This window comes from Myotis brandtii, unplaced genomic scaffold (genome assembly GCF_000412655.1).
Source record: "Myotis brandtii unplaced genomic scaffold, ASM41265v1 scaffold521, whole genome shotgun sequence".
Lineage (NCBI taxonomy): Eukaryota > Metazoa > Chordata > Mammalia > Chiroptera > Vespertilionidae > Myotis > Myotis brandtii.
The window spans coordinates 2,502,246-2,529,907 of record NW_005369870.1 but is presented as its reverse complement, the minus strand read 5'-3'; the positions used below and the strand labels follow the sequence as shown (position 1 = coordinate 2,529,907).

Genomic DNA, 27,662 nt, shown 5'->3' with positions numbered 1-27,662 from the left:
GTATTGCCTTCATAGGGAATAACTGCTTAAAGGGCTAAAACATGTTCAGGGGCTTTTAGAAGAGCACCAGTGTCTTTAGGAAAGGTAGTTTGGACAAGTGGAGGCAGTGAAATGTAATTGTATAAAGTCAAGTGCTCCTAAACTTTTACACTTCCATTGCTTTTATACATCTATTATCTAAAACTTGGTTGTGATTTTATTTATTTATTTAAAAATATTTTTATTGATCTCAGAGAAGAAGAGAGAGATAGAAATATCAATGATGAGAGCGAATCATTGATGGGCTGCCTCCTGCACACCTCCCTGCACTAGGGATTGAGCCCACAACCAGGGCGCCCTGACTGGGAATCAAACTGTGACCCCCGGGTTCATAGGTTAACCTTCAATCACTGAGCCATGCTGGCTGGGCTAAAGGCTGGTTGTGTTTTTAACTATATTAGTCTACATTGGGTCCCTTTTGTATTAACATGTTTACTAGTTTTACTATATTTAAGAGTTTTCTGTGACCTTCTATTCCCAGTACAACTCTACCTGTCTGACTTTGGGCAAGCCACTTAACTTCTCCTGGTCTGTTTCTTCATGTGCAAAATGAAGATTATAATGTTCTTCAAAGTACCATCACAAGATTAAATAATACATATAAAGTGCACAACACAGTGTCTGGAATGCCGTGAGGGCTCAATAAATATTAAAATTAACATTTCCCCTGTAAACCAAAAGTTGACTGTTGTCTGGTATGGCTGATACATGGGAGGCAGGATAGTGGTGGTGGAGAGGATGGGACTGTGGGTGGAGAAAGAAGTAAGCATTTACTGTAATCACTGTTCAGAGGCAAATATCCCTGTAACCATTTACCTGGCGACAGGTTTCCTCTGGAAAGGAAGTGGGGCAAAGATGAGAGAGGAGGGTGGGGTCAGATGTTCAGTCCCAGGCCAGTCGAGGGAACAGAGGTGTCAGCTTGTCTAGGACTGGCCTTGCTTTCATGAGGTCTCTAAAAATTTCCTACTTAAAAAACAAACAAAAAACACTCTCTTACCAAGAAGTAGCTCTATATATTTTGAGAGAAAAACCACAATTTTTTCCCATGGTGTCAGCATTTTGGTAAAGTGACCAAAAGTGTTAAAAAAACAACAACAACCCATAAACCAATATGCGGAAATTGGCAAGTGAAACACAGACAATAGGAATTTGAAAGCCTAATCAGAACAAGTTTTTGAAAAGTCGAGGACAGGAGACATGAGAGCTCTTTGGTAACTTACAGAGTATAATCTTCAGGTATATTGGGTAATACTCATAGGCTAAACTTTACAGTTTATGTTTTTTCAAAGTCACATGAGGGCCTTAAACCAGAATGCTGCTTTAAAATGATGAGATCTTTGGTGATATTTCATTGAGGCTGGATTTTTAAGCCTTCTAATCTTAAACACATGATTAGAGGTGATATTTAGTCATAAGGCTTCATACTTCCTATTTATACTTTGTCTAGTCTATTTTATAGCTTATAGCTATTACAATAGATCATAGTTGGAACTGAATTATAATAAAAAACATAAGCCTACTAAAACATTAAATAAAGCTGAAAGCTTAGCATAAACAAGAGCTTGCAAGGCTGTGGCCCCAAATTAGAATTTATTTTAGCATCTGACATGGCCAAAAATAAATGACACATCAAAACAGAAATATAGCTAAGCAGATAAGTAGATAAACAATATGCAACGTCTCTTTATTTGCTAGAATAACTTATTTAAAACTTTATTTTATTACTATTTTCAAAAACAGTTGAGTCTTTTCCTAGGTAACTGGAAAACTTTTAAGAACATTCTTTTAAAAACTTCACAAACATCTTAGCAGAGAAAGTGTTATTTTTCATTTGTGAGCTTTCACTTGGCACAAACTGCATAAGGTACTCAACATACATACATTTTTATTTCCTTTATTTTTGTCATAACTTTAGTAAAAAAATTAAAAATCAAGTGAATAAAACTTTACGATGAAAAGTATTGTTAAACGATTCTGTTGATCATGTTGTTCTCGGTAGAAAACTGCTTTGCTAGTGAACATTAGATACAGCATATGGTGCATAGGTAACATCTGAAACTTGCTCCTCTTTTCCTGTATTTCTGCCCAAACTCCAAGGGGGATAAAGACAAGAAAATGGATCAAAGGGAAGAAAAGAGCCTTCGGTGACTCAGGTAGCCTCTGAGGGACCAGTCTCAGCAGCTTCTAAGTGGGCTCTCGAAGGGCTTGCTGCATCCGCATATGCTGCCAGGCCTCAAAGGGTACAAGAGGGGACTTCTGCCAGGGGTTGGCAGACTTCTCCTCTGATGGGATAGATGGTACACGCTTTATATTGTAACTACTTAACTTTGCTACTGTTGCGGCATGCAAGCGGCCAGACAACACGTAACTGAATGAGTGTTTGTGTTTAACATTTTATTTACAGACACTGACTTTTTTTTTAGGGTGACCTCATCATTTATTATCAGAAACTGGCCACTTTGAGAATAAAAGGAGATGCTGTTGTTAATTATGCCAGGACAACAGGCATAACTGAGTGGTCACAGACAAACTGGGATTTCAGCATTGAAATTTAAAGTTCATAGAATTTTCACATCATAAAATATTATTATTCTGATTTTTAAAAACCATTTTAAAATGTAAAATCCATTCTCAGTTCTTTGGCCCTGGCCCGTGAGGTAAGGTTTGCTGATCCCCCATCTACGTGCTTGGAGAGACACTAGGTCTTCGCTCTCGGACTTTGCCGTGTCTTCACCAATCTTACTTTCTCGGGGGCTTCTTTCTTTCCTTTCTGTCGTTGTTGCTGGGCTGGTGGGACATTAAAAGTGACTGATATAAAATAAAAAGATGAAGGTTCTTTAGTATCTTTTTATCCTATTTGGAAGATTTTTTTCAGGCTTGTTTCTTAAACATCTAAGAGGGCATTACAATCTGAGATTATAAAACTAGATAGGTTATCATCTATTTTCCATTGCTTTTTTGTAAAAAATATATTTTATTGATTTTTTACAGAGAGGAAGGGAGAGAGAGAGTTAGAAACATCGATCAGCTGCCTCCTGCACACCTCCCACTGGGGATGTGCCCACAACCAAGGTACATGCCCTTGACCGGAATCGAACCTGGGACCTTTCAGTTCGCAGGCCGACGCTCTATCCACTGAGCCAAACCAGTTACGGCTCCATTGCTTTTTAAGAAGATATGTTTTGAGGCCTACTACTATGACTTACTCAATAGAAACCCAGAAATTTAATTTAAGGAACTGTACATTTTCATTTTTAATAAACCACATGGCAAAACAATACTTTATTTAATAAAGGCATAGGAAATTACAATATAAATTGTAAATACAGTACATATACTATACTTTGATTTTAAATTACATGGACAAACACCAGCTTCCAAATCTTCCTAAAATCAATCATTTGCAAAATACTGGTTTCTGAAGGGGTATGTGGAAAAGTATCTACTCCTTGTTTCACTGTGACATGGCTTACTCCGCAACATCTATTTAGAGAAGCACAAACCTTCCAGATGTACAGTAACTTCCAGGTGCAAAGCAGACATACTGGCACATCCCAGTTTTCTGTTGTAATTATTTCAGAAAACAAGTAATTGCAGTATTTAAACTGACACTATCAGAGAAAGTCCCCATAAATGTTTTCCAATCTTACTGAATATAAGAAACTGTTTGTTGGTCCTCACAGTATAACTAGAACAGGTTAACCCCTTTGCAGCCAGAACTCGATGACAGGCTGGCCGAACGCACACACACAATGCAATGCTGAGGAGCTCCCACAAGTTATCCCCTCCAACTTCTGTGCTCCCACCACCACCACAAATGATGTCCCTGCCTGGTAATCTGTGAAACAAGTCTCAAGCCCTGCCTGGCGATTCACATAACAGATCTGCGGTTAGGCATTTTGGTTAGAAAGATATTAAGCTTCATCAGTTACTTGGAGATCAGACTTGCTCCCCTCAACACAGCGTAGCAAAATGTCACTTCATTTGTGACTATTACCCAGATGGCTCATGAGCGAAGCGTGGTTCAAAGACAAACTGAACCAAATGAACTGATCTTACACTTAGGAAGATAGTCTGTAACTTTAAACTTACTGTATGAAAAGTACAGTCAACAGAAAAATTGCCTAAAACCTTGTACTAAAGGGGCTCAGTTTCTCTAAGAACACCTTATTCCTTATGACGAAACAATGAACATAAATGCATAAAAAGAAAATAAATTTAGCCGACGGTGCTTGTTTCAGAGGTGAGCGAGTCTCCCTTCCACAGGAGTGGGTGTGGGAGTTCAAGCAGCACAGGCGGCATCTCATTAGCGATGACCTTCACTCATGTCTGCAGTGGCTCTGTTTCTCCCGCCCGCATTCTGTGTGCAGAGATTCTGAATCAGAACAATCAGCTGTTGGAAGAATGGTTTTTCCCACCCTGAAGCATCTTTAAAATGGTGCTTTGTTTCTGAAAGATTTTTTTCCCTCACATTAAAAAGAAAGGGAAGCTGATGTCTGTTTATTCTGGGAAAATTCTACCAAAGATAAACACTGTCAGTGAGGACCTCTGGGTTCAAGAGACAGAACTAGAACACTGAGACTCCTAAGAGCAGGAAACTTCGGTTCAGAAATGGAAATATGGCATCCAGAGTTGAAAAAGAAACAGAAAGATAAGAAATCCAGTGAACTGGCAAATAATACTGACGGGAGCCACAGGTGTGAAAATCTGGGCTCATGCTCCACAGGCAGAGCTAATGGAAAATGCATGTGGGAATGACGTCATTTCGGTTCTGCAAATATGCTTATTGAAAGCATATTTCAATAAGCTCTCTGAAATATGCTTATTCAACTGCATTCCCCACGGTGTATTTCTAAGGCAGTACAGTCATCAACGAAACAATAGGCCTTTTCCTAAGATAAATCAAAAGGCAAGTCTGGCCAAACTTGTGAAACACAGGTTTATGTACACAACTTTGATTATTTGCAAATGTTAATGAAAACACATCGCACTGAAGAACTGCCCAGTTTTTGTTATGATGTTTTCCCAGTGCAAAGTGAACAATGGTAGGTGTTAATCCAGGCTCAGCTGTGCTTTTCATAGGACAATGGATGGCTCTTTCTCTGTGTCTCTGTCAGACGCTGTGCAGCCCCTGCTCCCATCTGCTAAGTTCACATTCCTTCTCTATGGGTTTTGTCAAGTTACAGAGAGTTAAATCTATCAATTATCAAATCTCACAGATCCAGTAAAATACAAGCATAAAATCTGTAGTTGCTGCAAAAAAACACACAAAACAACAAAGCACAGAAAACTTCATGTGTACCTAATTTTAAACAGAACATAATAATTAAGATTTACAAAAGCTGTCAGTGTTTCTCCATTATACAAAAGGATCCTTTTCAATCCTCAAGTGGATTTCAGACTGTTTTACTCAATAACTTTTCAAGGAACAGGTCGATGTGAAAAGTTAGATAAATCTATTTAAGATAAAAGAAAGTTTACAAGAAACGAGCTCAGTAGATATGGGAACAGCTGCAAATGTGGAGAAACCTATTAGCACAGGCACATTCTCTTCCTTTCTCTGCTAGGTGCCCAAAGTCATAAATGCCCAGATGTGCACTGACATGCCTCTCGTTTATTCTCATTTGCCTTCTACATTTAAGAGTATTTTTTGAAATACAGGACATTATATAATAAAAGAGTATTTTTTTTTATTTTATGTTCCTAAAATTTTTGAAAAATTAAAATCATTATTTTAAATGGATTCACAGTAAGAATCCCATAAAATTTTCAATTCGATTCAACAAATGCTGGGCTTTATTAGGTACCATTAACACTCACTGAAACTTTTGTTGGACACCATTGACTCTTAACAATCTTTTAGGTGAATCCAGGTTTTACCTTAGGTTTACTTATAGTGAGGTCCTTGGCAGAAAGATGAAATCTGTTTCATATTCTTCACTTACATTTTAAGTCATTGGCCTGCCTATCTAGGATTTCATCTCACAGCCTGTCTGGTACATGATACTTTATCCCGATTCTCTGCTGAAAATGGACTCCCTAATGTGCACTAAATATAATCTCAAAACCAACAGTTGACAGGAATATTCACAGTTGCCTCTTTAATACAACTGTTACCAGTTAGGTTGCCTTCTGTTTGGAAACTTTTATGTTTAACTTCCCTACCACACAGATTTAATGTCCATCCTATTCCAGTGCTTTAACACACACACACACACACACACACACACACACTCCAAAACCCTTAAAATTTTTGTCTTCTGAAAATCATGTCTTCCCCCAATCCCTTTTAGCATTTCTGCTATGGTATTATTGGAAAACCTCAAAATTATATCTTAGGGTTTCTGGAGCCTGTGGAGGATTCCTAATCCATATCATCATACAGAAATTCTCTCTGGAGAAATGTAGGGAGCGATGGGTATTAAAACTGAACCTTGGCCCTCTAGAGCTCTACCCTGAAAGGCACAAGCAGATGACCTGGTATGGAGGCAGGAAGCAAGGTACCAAGCAAACTTTCTGTACAAAACATAAGGCAATTTCTAAAAGGACAGAGCATCATTGTTTGCATTTTGCGTCGCTTGCTGTTCGTAAGCAAAGATAAATTCCATGGACAATAAAAGTGATTTCAGAAAGACTTAAATCTGAAACTCCACACCCCATCCTTGCTTCTATATTTGTTCAAATTATCATATAGTAATTCCAGTTTAAGATTAACTTCTGCCATTCAGAATAAACTGAAAATATTTCCTAAGCAATTTAATGACAGTGACCACAATACGTAAAGATTTGGTTCTGATAAGATTACAAATAACCAAAAATTGAGATTCAAAACCCTCTAATATCTGGAAAATTTTGTTTATAAAGTATAATAATACCAATAAGACTTACTTGTGAAATAAAACATTTCTGAAACATTTAGGAATACATGCTTATTCCACTCTGGATAATTACTAGTACTTTCTGAAATCTGCTGAGAAATAATTTCTGTAAAAACAGAGAGCTGGGTGTCAAATTCCAGAAGCTGGGTATCAAGATTAGATTAAAAAAATCAGTTTTCCAGCACTGGCTTGATAGAAATGGGCTTTAAAAAGGATTTTTAAATGCAAATACAGAACTCTTGATGCTTCCTTTATGACACATGCTCTGCTGTGATTGTGAAGTACGGTCTTCGATTGTCTTCTCTGAGGTATCTGTAGAGTCACGTCTCATTCTGTAAACAGTGTTTTGGAAACATCTTCATCTGAAAATCATGGTGAAGTCTCACTTTACCATTCGACAGAAACTAGCACTCTCAGGCTGACTGCGAGGCCAGTGCCCGGGCACGGCTCTCAGGAATTCCATTCTCCCATTCAAGTGCATTTATTGCTCTCAAGTCTGTGACTGCAGGGTAAATAAGGCAGTAGTCCCCCAGACATCTTCAGTTAGGAGCTGGCATTCTGGCAGTTTGCACAAGTTCTGTCCACGTCTTGCCGGTAACTCTGAAGCTGAATAGTACATTTATACATGCCAAATGTGTTCAACAACAAATGCCTGGCTTTGGATTGTACCTCCTCCCATTGAGATGAACTTCCAGGAACTGCAATGTCAAGAAAATATCGTTACTATTCATTGTACATTACACATTAGTGAATAAGACCCAGGGAGAAAACAACCTTAGTATGCTCTGAACATATTTTTACTAGTTTGATTTCTACCCTCCTGAAGCTATTGTGAGAGAAGTGTGTCCGTTTGCCAAGCCAGACCAGCTTCTCCTTATCCCTCTCTTTCCAGTCCACTTTCGGGTAGAGAAAGAAATCTAAACATCAATTACAAGTCTTTCATCTTTTGTACTTTTTAAAAAAATATATTTTATTGATTTTTTACAGAGAGGAAGGGAGAGGAATAGAGAGTTAGAAACATCGATGAGAGAGAAACATCGATTCAGCTGCCTCCTGCACACTCCCCACTGGGGATGTGCCCACAACCAAGGTACATGCCCTTGACTGGAATCGAACCTGGGACCCTTCAGTCCACAGGCCGACGCTCTATCCACTGAGCCAAACAGGTCAGGGCTCATCTTTTGTACTTTTAAAAATAAAACTCATGCATTTACTATTTTGATAAAAAATCAAATAAAAAGCATCGGTCTGTGAAATGATTTAAAGAAAAAACACAGGCTCTAGCTTTTCTTATGTAGAAAAAGCATGGTAAATACACCCAGTACCTTTAATCTGAAGGCAAAAATCTGTGTTTCATCTCATTTCAAAGGGATAAAAATTATTGCTCTGCTATAAACATCAACCTGCAACTCATCTTTTGAAGAGCCCACACCCTCCCTTAAAACAAATCTTTCCAGAAGTCTTCCTACTTAATTATAAGCATAGATGTTTAATCCCAAAGACAGAAGTCCGCCAACCCCAGTATTTACCAACAGCAACATACTTAGCTGTATGTGTGCAATGGCCATGGGCTTTCCTGAAGTAAGAGACCAGACATTTAAATCTTCCACTGAATGGACATCTTCTATTTTCATCAAGGCTTCTTTGATATAGTCAACGTGCAAATGCCTTGGTACACCTATTAGTTCAGAATATATCACTTATAAGTAAAATTTATCTTAGGGGAAAAAGTTATAAATTACTGGTGGACCTTCCCCCCGAAAACAAACAAACAAACAAACAAACAGACAACTAGCTTTGCTAAATTCATTTTAAAATGAACACTTTCTAATAAAATATATTAGTATTTTAAGATAAACCATGCACACATATAGTAGGATATACACAAAAGGTTAATAAATACTTTTAAAATGTTCATTCTCACTAAAAAGGTATGTTAACCAGCCCAGGTTACTTCATTTAACAAATAAGCTAGGATAATAAAAAATAAAAAGAAAGGAACATCCAATGATGGCTAAACTAGTGTTGAGAACTTATATTTACATGCTTATATGTAATATTGGTAAGGCAGGAATGCTGAAAATATAACAAAGCTGCAAGTTAAATTGAAATTAACCTATAATAATAAAAGTGTAATATGCAAATCAACCCAATGGCCAAACAGCAGAAGGACCACCTGGACTACCACATTATGACACCCACTGGTGCCAGGCCAGCCAAGGCAGGTGCGATGCGATTGGTCAGGGGCCCGGCTATCACCCCATGATCACCTTGCAGAGGGAGGCCCAAGCCACCGGCCAGCGGGGTGATCAATCGGGGGGCTCCATGATTGCCCCAAAGAGAGAGACCTAGGCCACGGATCGGCAGGCTGCGGTGGTGGGCGGGGCCTACCTCTTTGGGGCGACCGATCTCGGGGCTCCTGGACTGTGAGAGGGCACAGGCCGGGTTGAGGGACCTCCTCCTCTGAATGCACGAATTTCATGCACCGGGCCTCTAGTAAATTAATGAACCGCTACACATACTTGCATTAAGAATCAAAGAGCTGCATTCTTGTCCTAGCTCTGTAATTGAGTAACAGCATGGCCTTAATCAAGTTATACTACCCCTCTGAACCTCAATTTTCTTATTGGTAAATGGGGATAATAATGTTTGCTTTACCTACTTTTCTTAGCTATTATAAGGATCAAATAGGTAACATATGGGAGAGTGCATGGATTCTTATACATCCTATACATGTAAGGTGGTGTAACTGTAGCCTAGTAAGCATCAATAAAAACAAGAAAAGACATGGCTCCTACCCCAGAGTCTTCCCTGACCCCCAATCTGACTTAGGAATACATCCACAATGGGGATATTAATGAGATCTTACCTTCTAGTATTATAACTACTGTGTCCCATATAATGCGAAATGTTGTAAAAGCCACAAGTAATGAAAAGACATATGTACAGATGGGATCAGCAATCTTGTATTCTGGCTGTGAAGTGACAGATCAAAATTGTGTGGTTAAATATCGACAGACATATAACAGACTGTAAGGCAAACTAAGGAATACTCTGCCCCCTGTCCTCTAGCAGGACTGCAGAATACCTCTGAAACCAGGACACTGCATCTGAGAATTCTTTCCTGGGTTGTTTAAATGCCTTTCCTTGTGGGACCATTTTCAGCAGTTTAATGGTTTGTTCTGTTCTTTTCCTCTGTGCCTTCTCTAAATCGTCTGCCCAGAACCATAGAACATCAGAGCTAGGAGGAGTCTTAGTAGTCATCAATTGGATTTAAGCCCCTCATATTAAAGAGGAGGGAACTCAAATTTTGAGTTGAGGGACTTGCTCAAGGTCAAAGCATTAGTGGCAGAGCCAACACTAGAACCCAGATCTCTGGACTTCACTACATGCACAGTCTAGTACCTGTCAGTTACAGGTAAGTTACCTCGTGATGTGATACCATGGTGTTCAGTGCTAACAAAAGAGCTATATAGACTGGTGGCTCAATTAGGTTTGCGTAAGTGCAAAATGAATAGGAGCGGCACCGGTGTCCCGTATACTGATGAAAGGCAATCAGTTTGTTTTTTCTTGTTTAAATTAATCCATACCCGAGGATTTTTTTTCCATCGATTTTTAGATAGGAGGGAGGGAAGACTACAGGGAGGGAGGGAGAGAGAAAAACATTGATATGAGAGAGACACATTAATTGGTTGCCTCCTCCACATGCTCCCACCGGGCAGGGTATCAAACCTGCAACCCTTTGGTGCTCTAGCCAATGCTCTAACCACTTGGCACACTGGCCAGGGCCAATCAGTTTTAGTTTTAACGTTGAAATTAAATATATTTTAAAATAAAAAATTAGCAATCATAGTACCTTGAATCGTATGATGTAGGCAGCTATTAGCACACCGACACTTTGTACCAAATCCCCCAAAGCGTGTACAAACGCAGCTCTCACTGCCAAGCTATCCTGCCCATGGTTGTGCCCATACCCAGGACCTGTGGTAGGAGAATTTGAAGGCAGGGAGTGGGAATGGGCGTGATGGTGACCAGATTGGTTCAACAGAAACCCCATTCTGTTAAAAAAAAAAAGAAAACAAAACATTATTATTTGTCCTAATGCTATTGATAAAAATATCTATGACTAATCAGATATGAGTGAGGCAATATTTACTAAATATTTGAGCAACTATTATGTATCAGGTACTATTTTAGGTGCTGGGGTCAAAAGAGTGACTGAGACAGATCCCTATCCCCTTAGAGCTTATGTTCTGGTACGGAAGGCAGAACAGTTAGCAAATAAATCCCTAATGTACTGCTAGACGATGGGAAGGCGTTGAAGAAAAGTAAAGCGTTGCTAGTGATGGAGAGTGATGGGGACAGTGGCCTTCCTTAGATTCCATCAGAGCAGAGACTTGAATGAAGCCAGGAAGCAAGTTATGGTGGAAGAGTGTTCTAGCAGAAGGAATACCAGGGTAAAGGGCCTGGATGCAAAGGTGCTCTATGTGTTTTAAAAAAGGCAAGACAGCCACTGTGGCTAGAATAAAGTCAGCAAGAGTGCTAGGACATGAGTTGGAGTGGTACACAGGATAATATTAAAAGGCCATCGTAAGGACTTTTGATTTTATTCTAAGTATAGAATAGAAGCCACTAGATGGGGACTGGCAAACCATGGTCTGTAGACCATATCTGGCCCATAGCCTTTTTTTGTAAATAAAGTTTTATTGGAACACAGCCATGCTCATTTGTTTACATACTGAATAGGACTGTTTTTGTTCTAAAACAGCAGAGTAGCTGAGAAAGAGACTGTATGGCTCTAAAGTCCTAAATGTTTACTATCGAGCCCTTTACAGAAAAAGTTTGCTGACTCCTGATTCACATGATTGAGTATTTAACTTAAAAACTTCATGTTTTTAGGAAAAAAAGTTGGTTGTTAAAAAAAATCTCAACATGAAAGTATTATAAAAATTAAATTAAAAAAATTTGTTCTACTTAAATTTGTGATTGTTAGTCAAACTTCAGTATACCTGTACAAACCAATGAGGAATTTATAATTCCAACAGTGTTTTATTAATATTTATAAGAAAAACTGATGTACTATATAATTTATAAATATATTAAAATATCACTGCATTACTACTGAATGCATGTATAGTCTCTAAGTTCACAGTATTTGAGACTATTCATGTGAAAACAACGTAGAGTGTATGCTACTAAATGTTGGATACATGTCATTATACATTGGTCCAAACCCATTAATGTACAACAACAAGAGTGAACCATGTAAACTATGGACTTTGGGTGATTATGATGTGTCAGTGCAGGTTCACCAACTGTAATAACGTACCACTCTAGTGAGGGATGCTGGTAATGGGGGAAGTTATGCATGTGTTGGGGCAGAGGGTATGTGGGGAATCTTTGTACAGTCCCCTCAATTTGCTGTGAACCTAAAACTGCTCTACAGAATAAAGCCAGTTAAATTCTTTTAAAAAAACATCGAGCTTACATTACATTGACTGCAACTCCAACAGCTGCGGTAATGAGCATTATATCTCCATTTATTTCATAGTTCATATGGATAGTTCTTTGGACAGCTTCGTATAGGAGAAATGCCATAAGTATATACACCAACAGCACACTAATCATAGCTGACAAAACCTCTGGAGGGAAAAATATAAAAAACAAATGTATTTGCAGCATAGTTAGTACACCTCATACAAACTAAATACTGTACAATCTTTTATTTATTTAGATCTCCTTTCCTCTAAGAAGATAAAAGCACTATATCATCTGTCATGTTTTTCTTAAAAATTATTTTAAATAGTTTGATATGGAACATTTTTTAAAAATTGAGGTATAGCCGACATATAACAGTATATTAGTTTCAGGTATACTATATATATTTTTATTTAAAAAGGTTTAGTAGTTTGATCTGAATCCCCCAACTCACTCACTCCTACCACTTGCTACCTTCCCCTCATCTCTTTAGGGTCAAATTATGTGTATTTATAGACCAAACACATGGCAAAAAAGGAAAACCTGAGAAAAAATATTTGTAACATACATGACCGCAGACTAATTTCCTAGTAGGCAAGTACACTTACAAATCATAACAAAGTGAACAACTCATCAGAAAAATGGGTGAAGAGCATAAATAGTAATATACAGAAAATAAACAGAAATGGCCAACTTATCAAAATCAATCATAATACAGTAAATTCAGTAGGATTCCTTTTTGGCCCTTACTAAAATGGCAACAATTAAAAAGTTTGATAATAGTGTCAGCAAGGATATACTGATGGAAGGATCAAATAAAAGTATCTTTTTGGAGAGCACTTACCAAAACTAATCAAAATTTAAAAGGCATGTATTCCTTGATTCTAGGAATCTAGAATAACATCCACATGTATGCAAAGATATCTACAAGGTTTTTCACTGCGGCTTTGTTGGTAGTATCAAAAAAGATCCAGAGACATCCTAAATGTTCCCCAATAAGTAATGTAATGGATAAATGGTGGCATATACATATAATGGGATACCATACAACCATTTATGTATAAAAAAGAAAAAAATAGGCACATTGGTAACTATAGGAAAGATAGACAAGAAAATGTTACATCTGGGAAGTGGGAGGAGGAGCTTGGAGAATTTAACTTTATTTTTTCAGTAATTTTTGAAATGTCTTTAAGTTTTTAACCACAAAGATGTATTACCTTTAGACTAAATAAAAACAAACACATTTTTATGCATTCAAGTATTCATGATGTACTCTGATCCAGGAATTCCTCTTCTAGGAAGGACATACACACTCATGCCAATTGAGTTGCACATGTGCAAAATGTGGTATGTTATGAAGCTATTCATCAAGCACTGTATGAACAGCAAATAATTGTAAACAATAAAAATGTTATTAGTAGAAGCCTTATAACATGGAATGCTATGCAGTTGTAAAAAATGAGTAAGGCTCTTTACGTACTGACAAGGAATAAGTTCCAAAATACAAAGTGAAAAAGCAAAGAACACAATTGTGTATGGTGTTACCATTGTGTGAAAAGAAAAAAGAATATCCTATATAATAAAGAGCTAATATGCTAACTGGACTGGATGGCGGAAGACCTTCCGGAATGACCAGTGGGCGGGGGGCAGGGCCGCGAGGCAGCTGGGGCTGCGAAGGCCTACTCTTGCATGAATTTTGTGCATCGGGCCTCTAGTATATAAATAATGATCTGCAAATGCAGCTCCAGAAGGATGTACAAAATACTGATAAAAAACTGGTTATGAGGAGAATGGGTGAGGAGATAGGGATGGCTTTGTACTATATATGCTTTCATACCAGATAAATTTTCTACCATATGAGTATAAAGTACAGATAATTTATCTTTTCAAAATAACAAAAAATAGGCAATGTAAAATATATATTAAAATAATTAACTAACATTGTTACATAAAACAAATGTTGACACTCAAAACAAGAAAATACTTTTAAAGAAAATTTTTCCTTTAGAGACACCGGACATTAATCCTGTTAAGTGTTAAAAGGTAAAAGAATCTGGAAAACTATTGTCTGGGTCGATTCATTCCTCAAAGGTTCCAGGTAGTTCAAGCATATTGGACTTTGATACCTTTTTATTCCAACCTATAACTTACAATACAGAAAAACTATCTAGAAGTTAGAAACTATTTCCTGACATTTCATTAATTTAGGTGAAACTCCAATAAAATTTTTGTGCATGAACAGAACTAATATTGGAATAAGACAAATAAACACAATTACTACTCAAAACCATGGTACACCACTAGTCACTCAATAGCCCTCTCAGTTATCATATCGGTTATGAGAGAGAGAGATCAACCACATTCATATAACTTTTATGAAAGTCAAACTACAGCATAAACAGATTTTTTTGGCAAGGAGGATTCCCAGCCCACTAGGAGCTGAAAATGCAGTTTTTCACAATATAGTTTTCACCCAGGAGAGCAGCATAAAAGGGATCCCAATGACTTCCCACAGTTAAGAGTAATAGAATTCAGCTGATTCCTAGAAATTCCCAAATGACATATTAAGATGCTGTCATCAATTATATCCCTTTTCCAGCAATTCAGAAAGAATGTGCCTCACATCTAGTTCCCTTGGTGAAAAGCAAAGACATTCATTTGTTAGTTTTTATTCTAATTGACTGTAAAAATGTCTTCTAGCTAGAAAACTGGTAAGTGTAAAAGAGAAACACACACAGAATTTTAAGTAGATTTTTGGGACTGAGATTTATAATTGAGAAGTATAAGGCATATATAATACTACATAGCTAAAAATCCTAATAATAGTAATATGACCATTTTATTCTGATAAAAGGAACAACAAGTTCTTTCATTGTGAATGAAACTTTGGTGAAATATGAATAGGACTAATGAGTGTTTAACATTTTTGCCTAGTATTTTTAACATGATGGAATGCAGATAAACATAGGCAAGATTCCTTTTTTCCTCCAACAATGTTTAACAGGGAGGGAAATTTTCATTCAACAATGAAATTATGACTTGCTCCAATCTTCTCATTTGTTGCTCTGGGTTGGTCTCTGGTCACATAATGTACAATAAAGATTTTCAAGACAAAAGGAGTGTATAACATATACAGATTTTCATTTTCTAAAGGAGACCCAGGAACTTTCCCAACTAAAACCCTAGATTTCTGTGAAAGTTACTACCCCATTAGCTTCGGAAAACTTGACTAAATGGAAATTTAGCAAAAATGAAAAACTCTTAAAAGGGATTTTTATAGAAATTCTTGAAAAACCTATTGTTATAGTAGTTCTAATATATTTTGCTACTTTATGCACAGATAATTAAATCACTGCACTCAGCTGAACTAGTATTGGAGTAGTATGAATAAACAGTTTTTGGTTTGAATGGCCAATAAATTGGTAAAAGAAAAAATTAATTGGGAGAAAACATAGATGATTATTAAGTTTTGCCTCATACCATAAAATACAATAAATGTTTACGTACATTTTAACACATCTATAAATTGTCAAAACTAGAGGTTTTCAATGTTCATATGAAAAATATTGAGTTCTTCACCATCCTTTGTTATTCTCCATCATAGTACTTTATTCTTTTCTTTGTAGCATTTAATACAATTTATGATTATGTTGTGTTTGTGGTACATATTTACTGCCTGTCTCCCCACACTATACTATCATTCATTCACTGAACAAGTAACTATTGAGTGCCTATTCAGTGAATAAGTAACAATGTTTCAACTATGTAAAACCACACTCAGTCAGCACATTCACTTTTGTGTGAGTGCTGCCTAGGTGTACTGGCCTACATTTAACTGTTAACTTTGCCAACACTGCAATGACAATAATGAATACATTTCCCTTAAATTATATAATGTTGTCTTTCTATTGCCTCAAGGAACTATACATAGCACATCTAAAGACGGATTTCAGAGCTCAATAAAAATCAATAGGGAAGGAAAGTGGAGATATATTCTCTCCCCACTTCCTTTTATGCTCTTTCTCTTTTCTACCTTCATCCAATAGAAGATAGGAAGGAAACAGAGGAAAAATCAGTGAGCTGTATTGGATCTGCCTAGGACTTTTAAACTAATATTTGTATTTCAACGCAGCCACAGATAAGCCAACAACACTCAGGCTAAAGACATCATACAGGATTTTCAGTGGCCCACTTTTGCTACCAGAATGTCAAGCTAAATTGCAAAGTTTGTCTTTGGATCCTCTCACCTCCTATTCTAAGTAATCTCCTATTTTCTATCTTCTTACTACTCCCTCTATCCATACTCAAGGTGCCCCCAGTACTCCAAGTTGACTTTTGGCTAGTCAACATTGACTACCTCACTCATGTCTTCTGCCTCAATAAAAACTCTGAATTCTAGGAAGTACCTATTCTTTTCCTAGAGATGTACATGTGATATGAATTAATTCTCACTAAGATGTGAACAATGAGTAGGCATAACTCATATCAGAGGGGGAGGAAGTTGTTAAAATGAATCACTAACTAGAGAGAAGAGATTTTTTTTTTTGGCTGCATGTTTGGGGGAAGAGAATTTTTAGCTGAATACTTTCTGCTAAATGCTTTAGCATCAGGGAATAAATAACAAACTAGGTAGAATTAACATTATCATATACATATCCCAGAACAACAATCATCTAGCCAGATCTGCCAAGGCCTTTGCTTAGTAGAACTACATATTACGAAAGACTCCCACACTGTCACTTTGCCACTAACCTAGGCTGATGAGCTGAATTACCATAATGTGTATCTTGCTTTTTATTTCAAATGCAGACAACTCTGCCTACTACAGTCCTTTCACATGCTCGCTATCTTTATCTAATCCATCCAGCCTCTTCAGCCCCAGAAATAAAAGAAAAACCATATAAATAAAGTCAACTACACTCATAATCCTCAGAGAAGGAATAAAGCAAGCAAGCAAGCAAGGGATGTTCTCTTTAGAACAGCATGTCCCCTTGGTCTGGGAGATAGTGCCATTCTGCCTAAGGGTTTGTGGAATCTCTCCCCACGGTGTGGTTTCATTAAGTTCTAAGTTTTATTAACTTCCAGGATGAGAGGGCAAACCACCCACAGCCAAATAAATGCAGGCACTTAAAAATAACTCTCATGTGGTTTCTACCCTCCTCTCCCTCTTCCCACAAAAGAGCTGCCACTATAGCTCACTGAAAGGAAAAGGAAAAGGAAAAGAAACTCCTGAGTGATTTCACACAATCTATGAGTTCACACGAAGGAAAGGAAAATACCAACAGACTGGTACTGATTCCTGGGACAGCCCCTTGGGAGTACCCTTCAAATCCAACGACCTTTCTTTCACCAGGATGGAATGATTTTTGCTAAAATAAATTTTGTTGTATTGCCAAAAATGCTCCCAAAGACCCAAGTCAAAAAGCACATCTTTTAAAATTGTTACTCATCAGGTTGAATCATCTTACTTTTCTCCTACTACCTAGTTGAGACAGTTATGCTGAGAGAATAAGAATTCTGATATGGAAAGAAGGGAAGGCAGGCAATTTAGAAGCATGGGTCATTTTGAGAGATATAAAGTCTAGTCCAAGAGGGAAGGAAAATATGACTGAAACTAACATTTATTGAAAATTTACTCTGTGCCAGGTACCCTGTTAGGTACTTATACCTTACCACTTTACCTTATGTATTTTTCACAATTCTGCAATACAAGTAATATCATCCATATTTTATAGAAGAAACTCAGAGTCATTCTCCAAAAGGTCATACAGTCATTCAATTAATTTTCCTTGTTTTCAGCCCCAATTCTCACTCCTGATGCTCTTTGTTCTGAGCTTTCTTTAGAGATCTGTTGGGCTGAGCCAGTTCCTAGCTTGGTGTACTCTAGGCTGTGGCTTCTTGGCTTGTTTTCTCCTTCAACCCACTCCCATCTACTTTCTAACTTTCAGAAATTTCTGGAAATTTGTTTATTGGTGACCCAGCATTGACTTCTCTTTGTTGTTTTTATACTTTTTATTTCAATGGACTCTCAGGAGAGACAGGAGTCAAATGCTGATATCTAGTCCACCATCCTGAACTTAGTATTTGTAAGGAAAGGGAAATATCTGACAGTCTGCAGGAATTTTCAGAGACACAACAGGACCAGTCAGTCCTACTTTCTCTCATCTTTTCATAGTGCTTATAGTCTATGAAGAAACAAAGTGACCATCTAGGTAAATACTAAGTACTTCTTTGATATTTAATAGAATTTTCATGATTATTGGTTTTTAATTTATTATATGTAGGACTTCCTATGTTGTATTACTGCATAACTCTGGGATAGAGTGCCACTGACTTCATTAAATGAAATGTACTCTCTCAAATAGTGCTAGAGGGTAAAAATCCCCATTCCAGGATGCTATGTTTTAGATCTTAAATTGCAGGTGTTTAAATCACAATAAAATTGGAAAATAAAAAAATTTTTTTAGAGGATGGGGGGGGGAGAAAGAGAGAGAGAGAGAGAGAGAGAGGGAGAAACATTAATTCGCTGCCTCTCATACATGCATGTCCAACCAGGGATCAAACCTGTACTGTAGGTATGTGCCCTGACCTGGAATTGAACCCACAGCCTTTTGATGTATGAGACCACACTCCAACCAAGCCATCAGGTCAGGGCAATTTTAAAGTTGTTAAAGAGAGAGAGAGAGAGAGAGAGAGAGAGAGAGAGAGAGAAACATTAATTCGCTGCCTCTCATACATGCATGCCCAAACAGGGATCAAACCTGTACTGTAGGTATGTGCCCTGACCTGGAATTGAACCCACAGCCTTTTGATGTATGAGACCACACTCCAACCAAGCCATCAGGTCAGGGCAATTTTAAAGTTGTTAAAAACCCTCAAGTCAATCAATTAACAAACGAATGTATATGTTGGAAAGTAGTGAGGCTTCTTTTAGGAACACATCCAAATGCATTATGTAGTTGCTTATAACAGAAACACCTCACTCAGGGCTTCAGTTCTCTTGTACAGCAGTTGAGAGCTGAGGGGTGGAGATGCCAGATAGTTTCCCAGCCTGATGGCCTGGATAGCTACTCGGAATACAGCTATTCAGCTAAAATGTCAAGTTATATACCAGAAGACCCAGTGATTACATTTTAGAAGACCTAGATGCTGAGTTAATATTAGGTCAAAAAGTAACACAGAAGGGGAGGAACTGATTGATATATTAGCCAAGCGTGTCAGTGTCTACACAAAATAAAAAACAATATTATTAATTCTGGTTCTTTAAGACAGGTTTTGCTGAAGCTACCTAAATGTCACCTTTTGGGTTCTGAGCAAATGACATGTGGTCATATGGCACTTCACGTAATAGTAAAGGCAATTATTTTATATGTATTTTTAAAATAAGCAAAAAAAATTAAAAATAGTAACACAGCAAGAAGCACAGTTGTATATGATTATATATGATTTTAACCTCAACTAAATATTAGTATCTGTTAAAAATAGGAAAATAAAATGTGTTCATTATTAAAAAGGAAAAAAAATCAATGACACTTGTTACAACATGGTAAAGAACACTTTATTCATGAGGGGAAGCTATTGAGATAGGCATAGGGACCACTGCAATGGTATTTGCAGTGGGGGAGAGAGTTTGGGCTCAGCTCTGAATACTGTATGGACAAGTGGGAATTTATAGCCAAGAAGCAGGTTGGGAGTCTGTGGGTGGAAAACTACTGAGGAAACATCAGAGGAAGGGGGATTCTGGTAAAACTGACCGAACAGAATTCTTGTGAAGACAGGCCGGGGTGGCGAGACATCACCTGAAGGATAACTGGCAAGATACTGAGAGTGGGAGTCTTGGGAGAAGGTTCAGGAGACTGACTAAAGTGTGATTAAGCAAAGAATCTTTGTCAGCATTTTCAGAATTGTGTTGATACAATGGCCTCAATGAAGGTCAGCCACACAGTAAATGTTATACGTATTATAATAATACTTAAAATCTTGGCCACAGTAGCCTTGGTTGAAATAACCTGAAGTAAAAGAAAGAAGCTAATGCTCATTAATGAATTAAACTCACATAATTTTGCTTGATTCAATAAAGTGAAGGTAAACTTTTTTTCTGATAACATCATTAGGAGATAGGGAAACCATTTACAAATTAATGATTACCATATAATTTAAATGTGTAAACTGTTCAGCTGACTGGGCTGAAGTTCAGTACATGGGAAGATATGTATCTGAATAAATGCTGTTCACCCATTTTCATATGCTTTGTTCATCTATTTCAACAGGCTTATCACCAGAAAGATTTCAGCTAATCAAAGGTTATAGTCCGTTGTTGGTTTACCATAAGATGTTATAATCTAAAAAACACCTCCCAATTACCTACCTAAGCGATGAAATCCAAAGGTGAATCTTTTGGTTGGTGATTTTGAAGACAGCCACAAAGCAAGCAGGGTCAGTATGATAGCACTTAAGTCAGTTAACATATGAAGTGCATCTGTCATGACTGCTAGGCTATTTGCAATGTATCCACCTTAGAGTAAGGATAAGAGGGAAGAAGAAATATGTTAACTAAAATAAATGTAAGTAATAAAGCCAAAAATATGTAACATCCTACAAAACATGAGCTTCTAACTAAATCTTTATCCTATTACAATGAAATCAAGGTAACTGAAATTTGATGCAAAACATTAAATATGCATATATTTTTCTAGTGACAATGTCCATTTCTATGAATAGATTCTCTGAGGAGTCAACAACCTTAAAGAAATTAAGAATCACTAAACTGGAGCTAACACATAAATAGGAATTTTGTGTTTTAGCACTGCAGCTTTTACTCAACTAACTATCCTACTCTTAGACAGTGAAATTAATAACCACAATATCTACATATTACAATAAAGCTGAAGAAAAGGTAGGTACTCACTTGTTTGGGAGAGTTTGAACATAAAATTAAACTGAAGAAACTCATAAAATGTACATTAGTTCAAAACAAAAGATACAAATAACAGATTCATTTGGATACATAACAGCAATGTCTTCTAATAGAGGAATAAAAGGTGGTATTTAAAATACACAATTTAAAATTTTATATTGATTTTTCTAGACATCTTATATATACACACACATAATTTCACATATATGTCTCTGTGTGTAAAAATATGTTGTTCCATTATGGTTATATAATTTTCCTATTACCATTCATTGTGTAAGCTTTTATAATATAATACAGAGTATTCAAACTTTTATGGGTACCAGAATCATTTGGAAGTTTTGTAAAACTGCAGATTGCTTGACCCGACTCTCAGAATCTCTAATTAAGTAGGTCTGGATGGGACCTGAGAATTTACATTTCCAACATGTTCCCAGGTGATGCTGATGCTTCTGGGCTCAGAACCACACTTTGAGAATCACTGTTATACTGTACTAGTGGTTTGTGCACATTGAAAGGAAATTAAGAAATATTTTAATATCACCATTTGCTTTTTCTCTATAATAGAATGTCAACCAAATTCACGATTGACAATGACAGATCGAAACACATGCATGCGATTGGCGCCAGCAAGAGCTTTATATGTATCAACGTTTAAATTGCCAGTGTGCATCATATGTACTGGCCGGTCGGTTGTTTGGATGGTTGAACAGACGGTCGGTCGGTCACTTAGCCTTTTATATATATAGATAGTGGAACTTCATGGTCAGGGTGTCTTGACATACTAGTGTGCTGGGTTGCTGATCCCCCTATTTCTAGGATGACTGTGCAGAGCCAAGAGCAGCAGAACTGGAGGCAGTGATTTTGTAGTCACATCCACGTACTCCAGTGTGTTCTACACAAATATCATTTTGTATGTACAGTAGGTCCTCGGGTTATGTCGGAGATCTGTTCCTACAGCACAATGTAATGCGATTCGCCGTAAGTCAGAACCCATCTACATAAGCACCTACGTCACTCACATGGAGCACATACACAGCAGTAATGAAGTGAAACAGTAAAAAAAAATTTAAAAGAAAGATAACAATTCCTGACCTTTACTTGTGGTAAATAAATAATAAAAAACATAAAGCACATATGTACATACGTTGAAATGACGGAACTTTTTTTTTTTATATAAATACTGTAAATGGGAGATGGTGACGTAACCATGAAACGATGTACGTCGAGTCTGACGTAACCCGAGGACTGCCTGTATTCCCTGACATGAAAATGCTGGAAATCACTGTGAGAAAACACTCGTTGGTAGTTAATAACATGGGGCTTTGGAATCTCAGAGATTCTAAGGTAGTTACTTAACGTTTTTTTTTTTTTGGCCTCATTATCTATACAGGAGGATATGTTAAAGCCACATTGTCCAATAGGACTTTCTGAGATGATGGAAATGTCCGTCTATACTGTCCAATATAGTAGCCACTAGTCATATGTGGCTTTTGAACATTTAAAATATGGCTAGTGCAACTGAGGAACTGAATTAACTTAATTTTAATTAACCTAAATTTACAGAGCCACACGTTGGTGATCATCAGCAAAAATAGCAGAGGAGGGACCTCTGAAAATCATCTTCATAAAAGCAGTAAGAACATGGACAAATCAGCTTATTTAAAACTCTGGAAATTACCTGAAAGCTGTTATAGGTAGCTATTATTCTAGGGAAATAGCTGAATCTTGGTAAGAATAGTGGGCTCCGTGGCATTTCCCCATATGGTAACCATGAACACCAGTAAGTGGCAATCACAGTGAAAACCTCAGCATGGCAGCCACTGCAAGGGATAGAATAGGGTTGGAGCTCCTTAAGAGCCCCATTCCCAGAGCACTCTCTTTTTGTGACCTTGTCTCATGGTTCCCTGGAAGACTATACTGGCCAGGCTGTTTTTATTTGACTTGACTTGGAGTTCTGCCCTGTGCAAAAACAATCAGAGGCAATAGATAACAATGTGTTCCCCATGTTCTGAAACTTCAAAATAATGTACCCAATCTGCTGGGCTTTTGTTGACTCTTTCAATCTGGAAATGTATAGCTTTCAGTTCTGGGGACATTTTTTTAACTACCGTAATACCCCCTCATCTGAAGGGGATATATTCTAAGACCCCTAGTGCAGTGGTCGGCAAACTGCGGCCCCTTGAGTGTGGCTCTTCCACGTACAGTGCGATTGAAACTTCGTGGCCACACTCAAGGGGCCAAAGAGTCGCATGTGGCTTGCGAGCCGCAGTTTGCTTACCACTGCCCTAGTGGATGCTGGAAACTGTGGATAGTATTGAACCCTATATATACTATATTCCTATACACAGATACCTATGATAAAGTTTATGGCTTCTCTATGGCATATTTAAATTGTCAGCACCACAACTCCTGCATTTTGGGACCATTATTAAGTTAGGAAGGGTTATTTGAAGACAAGCACTGTAAATATCATGACAATCAAAAAGGCTACTAAGTGACTGTCAGGATGGACAGTGTGGATACACTGGACAAAGGGATAATTCACCTCTTGGGCAGGATGGAGCAGGACAGTGTGAGATTTCATCATGCTAATCAGAACCAGCGCATAACTGAAAACTTATGAATTGTTTATTTCTGGATTTTTCCATAGAATATTTTTGGACTATGGTTGACCATGGGTAACTGAAACTGTGGAAAGTAAAACCACAGATAAGGGGGGGACTACTGTATGTTGCTGATTTCTTTCCTTCTGTTTTCTTTTTTCTTTAAACTCCTATTACTTGGCGTTTGGACTAATATACTAATTTTCTTGCCTTTTTTCTCCTATTATCCATTTCTACTTTTTTGCTCTACTCTTGTCAGAGATTACCTTAGTTCATCTTCCAACTTCTCTGTGGAGTTAAAAATATTTTGTGTTTTTATTGTTTAAAAGCTTAAAAAAACAAAAACAAACTTCACCTGAGGCTATTTTCTCCTTTGATTTTTAGGGAGGGAGGGAGAGAAACATTGACATGAGAGAGACACATCGATGGTTTGCCTCCCACCCGAGGTAGGGGCTGGGAACCTGCAACTAAGGCAGGTGCCCTTGACCGAGATTCAAAACCACAACCCTTTGGTCCTATGTTCTAACCACTGAGCAACCGGCCAGGGCTAAAAGCTCTTTTTTTTTTTTTTTAACCCTGAATTTATTTTATAAAGCAGCAAGATCAGCATCTCCTGGGAACTTGTTAGAAATGCAAACTCACAGGCCAGATCCCAGAACTACTTAATTAGAAACTGTGGCCCAGAGTTTGTGCTTAAGTTCTCTAGGTGTTCCTGATATATTATTAGGTTGGTTCTTGGCTCTTTCCCTATTGCTTGCTTAGGAGTTGGCTTTCTTGGATCTATTAAGGCAGTTACCTCCTTTATCAGTTTCTTATCTAGTTTCCCGAGTTTGTGTTGTTATTGTCTGCTCTCCAGTTTTCCACATCTGTGTGGATATACAGATCCCTTTATTGTAGTTTAAGAGAGGCTTCCGGAGAGAGTACAATTAGACGAGTGAGTTTATTTGCCATCTTTACCATCTTTGCACTCACTTTTTAAACTTTTTCACTTTCAATTAAAATGCAGTTGTTAAAGTAATCAATAACAGTTATTAAACTCAAGGATATTTTAGTTCTCATCTTATTGGACCTCTTGCAGCTTCAACTTATTTATTGCCACTTTGAAATGCTCTCTTTTCTTGGATTCTGAGATACCTGTTTGCTTTCTGCCTGATTTCTAAAGTTGGAGTTCCTCCAAGACTTGGGCTCTCTAGGTGACTTTTTCCATTCCCATGGCATTATGTACTATATCTCCACCTTGACCTCTTTTCTGAACTGTAGACTCATATGCTCACTAGACATATTTACTTGGCTATTTCACATACATATGATAACATGTTTGAAACAACCATGGCTAGATCCTGCTCTATATTTTCTCCCTGCTTCATAAATGACATACATTTCCATACACTCAGCTGCTTAGGTGAGAAACTTCAGAATCATTCCTGACACTGCTCTCCCATCAACCACCATATCCAAACCACTAGCCAAGTTTGTCCATGTCATCTCTAGAATGTTTCTCAATCAGTAAGTACATTTTTCTCCAGCCACTTTAGTCCAAGCCATAATAATTTCTTGTCTGGATCTCTGCAATAGTTTAGTTGTTTCCATTTTCGCACCCTCCAATCCATTCTCCAAATAAGAGCCAGAGTAATCTTTTAAAAAGGTAAGTCCTAAACATGTCACACTCTGCTTTTAAAAGCCTTCACTGGCTTCCCATTGTATTTAGAATTAAAAACTACACTCATTTAATACGGTCCATTTAATACAGGACCTACCTGATCTGGTTCCCAGGCCTCTTCCCCTCTTGTTTACTACACTGCAGCCAAACTGTTTATTCTCTAACACAATAAAAACGAGCTCAACAAAAATTTAATGAGTGTCTACTCTGCGCCAATCATTGTTCTAGGTGCTGGGAATTCAGCTTATATTTCAGTAGAGAAAGACAAGATGTTAAACGAGGAAATATAAAACAAGGAAATATACAAACAAGATCATCTCAGCTGTTGAGGGCTTTTATAGTTGGGGAGGGAACAGGGGAGAAGGAAGGTTTAGTCAGTCAGAAAGGTCTCTCAGAGGTACCTTTTGAGATGAGACATGAATAACAAGAAACCTGCCAAGAGAAGATCTGGGAAAAGTCCACCCACATAAAGCAGTGTTTTTCAAACTGCAGACCCTGCTCTATTTGTGGACCCATGAAATCAATTAGGTGGGGTGGAACCACAATTGAAAAAAATATATTAGAAGACATCACATGAAATAAAACTTTCGTTTCAGTTATACATAGGTATTTATACACACGTGTATCAGTGCATACATACATAGGTATGATGCACACCTACCTACACGAGTCACAGTGTTAACTGTATTTCTTACTCTAGTGACCTCAAAAAAATCTGTGCAGGCCCTAAGGGCGGGAAAGAGCTTTGTGAGTTATAGGGGAAAGGTGGCCAGCATGGCTGAAGTGAGCACTGGGGAGGAGTGGTATGAAATGAGGTAGGAAGTGCACGTAATTTTCCTACATTTAACCTCCAACCAGCACCTCAAATCTGGACTGCCACCTCTAGTCTCATCATGGTGCATCACCAAGAGACACGGTGGCAGGATGGTCTCTCTGCGTTAGTGTCACTGTGTAAACGGTCACTAGGACAAGTCAGCAGTTACACTAATGTGACTGTGAAATTCTCTAAGCAAAGAATGTATTTTACAGTGAGAGTGTATTACTTAAATAACTAAAAACTGAAAAATAAACCAAGTTCATACACCCTGGGGGAGCCATTTTCTGGTGCCTTTCAGATTCTCCTTACAATGAAAAACTTTCAGGTTAGTTGGTGGTATTTAATTTTGCAAATCTCTTGGCTATAAATCTAACAGGAAGTAGCACAGAGACCACCTAAGTCAAAGGTAAAGGGAAAAAAAGTCAAGAGCCTGGGACTGTAGGCGTGACTCTTCCATTAACCACCCCGTTTCCTCCCAACTTCTTGAACCTCTCTGGCCCTCAGATTCCCTATGAAAAAGGGGGTGGAGGCTGCAGGTGTTCGGGAAGGTCCCTTCATACTGTAAAATGTTACGGGGTTCTAAGTAACTTTAGATTTTATTTATTTATTTATTTACTATTTTAAACGTTGCAAGAACTAACCTGGTGTTTGCTCACAATTCTTTTGGAAGAAAAGAGGAAGTTGCATGATGTACCATGGAGGTAAACAATAAATCTATGTTTGTACTTAGACTGACCTGCACTTTGGAACTGTGTGGACTTTTTGCACCCCAAGAAATCAGTATCTTGAGAAAGGGCAAGAAAGTTTAAACCTCCAATCCCGTGCACCTAGAGCTGGACACAACGGAAACGGCAAGTGAGTTGGCCACACAACTCACCTACGAGCTCTCCAATCATGAAGAGCAAGTACAGAACGGCGGCAATGGTCAACCTGGTCTTCACCTTTCTCTGCTTCAGCAGCTCCCTGCGTCTGCTGCAGGTGTCACACGGGTCCACCTTCAGGCTCAGCTGGCTGTTGGTCAAAGGCAGGTCCTGGTCCAGCAGGGAATCGTCGTCGGCCTGGAGCGCCGGGTGCGCTCCGTTAACAGGCCTCTCCGGGGTTTCGGAACCATCGTCGGCCACCACCACCCGAAGTTTGTTAAACCGGGGAAGCCCCTCGTCCCCCGCCTCGTCCGAGAAGTCAAAGGCGCTGGTGTCATTTAGAAACAGCGGCGCGTCGTCCTTCCTCAGCAGAGATTTGAGGCGCTTCCACGCGCCGGATCCGGCCATGG

The 27,662-nt window shown here is 38.0% G+C and overlaps 1 protein-coding gene across 1 annotated transcript; it reads right to left on the bottom strand.

Annotated features, from left to right (window-relative positions):
* Positions 1-3,284: 3,284 nt before the first annotated feature.
* SLC30A4 (solute carrier family 30 (zinc transporter), member 4) lies at positions 3,285-27,662 on the bottom strand. Its single transcript, XM_005877516.2, has 7 exons — positions 27,270-27,662; positions 20,764-20,910; positions 12,406-12,559; positions 10,774-10,975; positions 9,787-9,892; positions 8,461-8,595; positions 3,285-7,615 (listed from the first exon to the last, which is right to left on the bottom strand). Exons 1-7 carry the CDS (start codon positions 27,658-27,660, stop codon positions 7,461-7,463), a joined length of 1,290 nt encoding a protein of 429 aa, XP_005877578.1. The 5' UTR covers positions 27,661-27,662; the 3' UTR covers positions 3,285-7,460.

What these genes read in the sequence shown, in the direction of transcription:
- SLC30A4 (XM_005877516.2), bottom strand. Translation starts at nt 27,660, where the DNA reads ATGGCCGGATCCGGCGCGTGGAAGCGCCTCAAATCTCTGCTGAGGAAG. An exon ending in GGAGTTGCAGTCAATGTAAT is followed by an intron (nt 10,976 to 12,405) that starts GTAAGCTCGATG and finishes TTTTTTTAACAG; the next exon opens with AATGGGGTTTCTGTTGAACC. An exon ending in CATTGCACACATACAGCTAA is followed by an intron (nt 7,616 to 8,460) that starts GTATGTTGCTGT and finishes TTGACATTGCAG; the next exon opens with TTCCTGGAAGTTCATCTCAA.